Source organism: Elephantulus edwardii, unplaced genomic scaffold, assembly GCF_000299155.1.
Source record: "Elephantulus edwardii isolate Elephantulus edwardi_28Jun2011 unplaced genomic scaffold, EleEdw1.0 scaffold00001, whole genome shotgun sequence".
Lineage (NCBI taxonomy): Eukaryota > Metazoa > Chordata > Mammalia > Macroscelidea > Macroscelididae > Elephantulus > Elephantulus edwardii.
Genome location: NW_006399751.1, coordinates 38985363 through 38989440, shown reverse-complemented (window position 1 = coordinate 38989440; position 4078 = coordinate 38985363). Strand labels below are relative to the sequence as shown.

Sequence of the window (4078 nt, the reverse complement as noted above, 5' to 3'; positions counted from 1 at the left end):
GTGTTAGCAGCAGGCAAGAAAATGTGGAGGGTCAGAGAAAGTGAGGAAGACTCTAACAAAACGGATTGCCATCGTAACAATGGGTTCCAGCATATCAATGATCTTGATGATGGAGCAGGATAGGGCAAGGTTCTGACCTGTTGTTGATCGGTTCAGTATAAATCTGTGGACTGACAGCACATAACAACATGCACATGAAGATGACTGTGATGAAGTATTTCTTTCCAGTAGAGGAATAGTTTCAAAGTAAAGGCAAAGTTACATAATGCTGATTGGCAAGTATGAGCTTGCCGCAATTAGACATACTTAACTCGGCAATTTCCTGCATGTAAATTCATAAGTATTGTTTTCAGATTTATGAGAACATCAACTTCAATGGGGTTAATGGAAGCAGCTCAGAGAATTTACATTAAGTGTCATAATTTAAAGACTGTACTTTAAGACTTCCTAATGAGATAAATTGCCCAGTAAATTTGATGGGATTTTAGCACTCAGGTGCAACTACAGAACAATAGTTGCTGTGAGGTACCATCAAGTCAATTACTTCTTATAGCAACCTTATGAACAACAGATCTGAGCCTTGGTCTATTCTGTGCCATAGTCACAATCTTGGTTATGCTCAGCCACTATAGTCACTGTGTCAGTTCATTTCAGTGAGGGGGCAATTGCACTGAACATATTCCCTTTGGGGATATATGTGGCTAAGTAGTTCCTATGTGAGAGAAAAATCATGGCAGGAATGCATACTTGACCATGGAAAGTTAATATATGGAATAAGAAATTGTGACATCTGTAAATCAAAATCAACGTGTGTCATTCAACTTAATATTTTTGTTTTTTTAAGTAAAAGAAAATGGTGGTTGATAAGGATCAAAGAGTAAAGCATGGGAATACAGATACTTGTAGGTCCAGAAAGTAGAATTCTTGATTAGAATAAATGAAGTTCCAGTAACATTCTCAAAAAAATTAGTGGTAGTGTTGTGAATATGAGGTGGTATTATGAATCTACCACATTAAGATTTTAGAATCCAATGACTCACTTTACTTATTATATGCATAGGAAAGGGGTTTGGTATGGTAATAGGAATGTGTATTTTTCTTTATCCAAGAAGCGACAACATGGAAATAAACCTAACATTAACATGTTCTAAACTGCAACACAAAAGTAGGATTTAAGAAATGAGTTTAAGAGAACTCTGCTACAAATTTGTTAAAGAAAAAAGAAAGTATAATTAGCAAAGTTAAAAGGCTATCAGATTATATTCAAGTTTTTAAACAAATGAAAGAAAACCATGGAAATTTGCTTATTGTTTCTTGTATCTACATCATAAAACCGCACTTTTGAAGTGCATGAGATTACAACTGTATTGAATTACCCTACCAAAACATTCTACTATCTATCCAAAACATATCTACTATAATTATGGCATCATGAGAGTATAATGTATCAATATCAACCCTGAAACTATTATTTCAGTCCAGAAAAATCTATATTCCAATTATTTATTCTGCACGTGAATGGTGCTTAGTCCATGATGATGCAGGGGTCCTCAATACAGAAAATCACAAATATAATAAAGAAGGACCACAGAAATTCCAAATACTGTTAGAAACAACTCTCCTCTGCCAGTTTAAAATTTTTTTTTCATAAGCACTTCCAGGGTTCAAGTTGTTCTTATTTTGTCAGATTCTCAAAATATTTATTATTTTATAATTTTAGAGAGTTCAACCTGTAACATAAAAACATGAAACAATAAATAGATAAATAAGGTTAAACTTTGATAAAACCATTAGGTTAGAAACTATTTTTAGTCACAACTACATATTCCATCCTATAATCTCATAAATCAAAGCTCTTAACTGTCTGGATTCATATGTGACTGTATTCTTTCCAATATGCATTCTCTTCTCTTCCAAGGGCTGTTCAATTACTGCAGGTATGTCCCTTCCATAAAGTTCACAGTGTTCTAGGAACTGGATACATTCTTGAATAACATTGTCACGAAGCACAATCATATGTTTTGACATGTTTTCTAATAAAGATAGGAAGCATCTTTTAGCATAATACCAAGTATCAGTTCCTAGTTTTTTATTATAAGGTTCCAAACTTTTGATCACTCGTGAAATTCCAAAGTCATAATTTCCTTTGGCACAATAAAGTGTTCCTATCACCAAGTTCACAATGCACAGGTGGTAGATTTTCTTATCTGGGTCCTCGTAAGAAAGTTGCTCTTCCTCCTTTTCAATCTTCCTCATCAACTCCTCAGCTTCTTCATTTTGACTGGTCATAATGTACGAAACACAGAGGTTAGCTAATACAATAGCACTGACATTCAGGATGTTGTCATAATGCTTCTTGACAATGGGCTCATAAAAACCAATTGCTTCTCTGTATTTGTTTTCCTGCATGAACAGAACATGAGCCACATTCAGTTTCCACACATCATGGTCATTACAGAATTCCACAGACTTGCGGAAGATCTTTTCCACCATTGGATAATTTTCAAGGTTCCAGTAGATCTTTGCCTGGGCCATCAACACGGGAATATACTTCTCAAGGGTTTCATCATACTCATTAACTGCTTTTTTGATGGCTTCATCGTCTCTGTTGTGTCTTGCTTCTTGTACTTGTTTGGTGAGTTTTCGTAGCTGTTCAGTCAGCATCCCAGCTAGTTCATCAAGCTTACTGAAAGCCTCTTCAGGAGCGGTCTGGCAAGTGATCATGGCATCCAAGAAGTCATAGAGATAGGGTGTGAGGAATTTGTAAGTCAAATGGGCATTTTCTGCCAGAACATCTGCGGCCAGATCAAAATATTCATACTTACAGTAGAGCAGTAACAGGTTGCCAAAAGTCTCTGGGGGAAAGGGGTTCTGTTGGAGCAAAAACTGTAGCTTTTCAAAGCCTTCTGTAGGTCTGGCATCCATGTTTATTAGTGCTTGGTTGTGTAAGGTCACAGGGTCTAATTCTTCCTCTGCCCTGGGAGGCATGTCAGTGAGGGTTTCTTGGGCCGCTTCTTGGTTTTTCAGCTGGTATTCTATCGCTGCCTTGAGGTTGAAGGCTTCCACCAGCGCCGTCTGGTGAAGCACTAAGGTGTTGCCAACACTGCGAACATCAATGCCATCCGTGGTCATGCCCACACCTAGCTCTGGATGCTGCCTGATGCCATGCTCGATAATGTCTGCGATATGCTTTAGAGCTGGGGCATAGTGTCTGCTGCTGTAATAAGCCAAAGCCAAGTTGTAGGAAAGGTCAGGACGGTAACCAGAGGCCTGCAAGGCTGCAGAGAACTTGGAACATGCGGCTTCATACTGTCCCTCCTTGTAGAGCAAACAGCCCAGGTTGACCTGGCCATCGGGCTCGCTCTCGCTGGCACTGTCGTCCCCTCCTTCCCCACTCAGCAGCTGCTCCACCAGGCTCCGGGCTCCAGGCAGGTCGCCCTCGCTGTACTTGATGGCAGCTTGAAGGCGGAGGACCCGACTATGGTAGGCAGGGTTGTCCAGGAGGAGGAAGGCGACCCGGGTGGCCTCTGGGTAAAGGCAGGCCTTGTACAGGGCCTGAGCCTGGTACAGGCGGTAGTGCTCCAGGTCTGGGTGCAGCTGGCCCAGCTGTTCGTAGCACTCGGCCGCCAGGGCGAACTCCTGCAGGCGGTAGTAGCAGTAGCCCAGCAGTGACAGGCCGGCGCGGCTCCGCGGGCAGCGCTGGACCTCTCCGCCCAGCAGCTGCACGGCTTCCGCGTAGCGGGAATCGCGGATGAGCCGGTAGACGGTCGCGGTGAATTCCCCATCTGGGACCCTAACACCGCCAAGTCCCGCCATAACGGCCAAGACAGTTGAGCGCCTTGGTTACCACGGCAACAATCCAACAGGAAACGGAAGACAGCAGAAAAGTTTGCTCCGGAAGTAACTGTTGTACGGACCCAGCTAAGTATTCTGTTTAACCCAGGGTGTCTCAATTATTGGTGTGTATGTGTGTGTCATAAAATTTCTGATTGTGTTAATTAAGGGATGAGTCAAGGAGGGGCAGAGGGCTCTCTTCCAGCCATGTAGAAATGGAAACTACACTTCCCAGTATGCACCT

At 41.7% G+C, this 4078-nt stretch overlaps 1 protein-coding gene across 1 annotated transcript; it reads right to left on the bottom strand.

Moving 5' to 3' along the window:
* Positions 1-1818: 1818 nt before the first annotated feature.
* TTC30A (tetratricopeptide repeat domain 30A) lies at positions 1819-3816 on the bottom strand. Its single transcript, XM_006878797.1, has one exon. The coding sequence runs from the start codon at positions 3814-3816 to the stop codon at positions 1819-1821; it is 1998 nt and encodes a 665-aa protein (XP_006878859.1).
* Between the last annotated feature and the right edge of the window lie 262 nt (positions 3817-4078).

Coding starts and splice junctions, on each gene's coding strand:
- TTC30A (XM_006878797.1), bottom strand. CDS start 3,816: ATGGCGGGACTTGGCGGTGTTAGGGTCCCAGATGGGGAATTCACCGCG.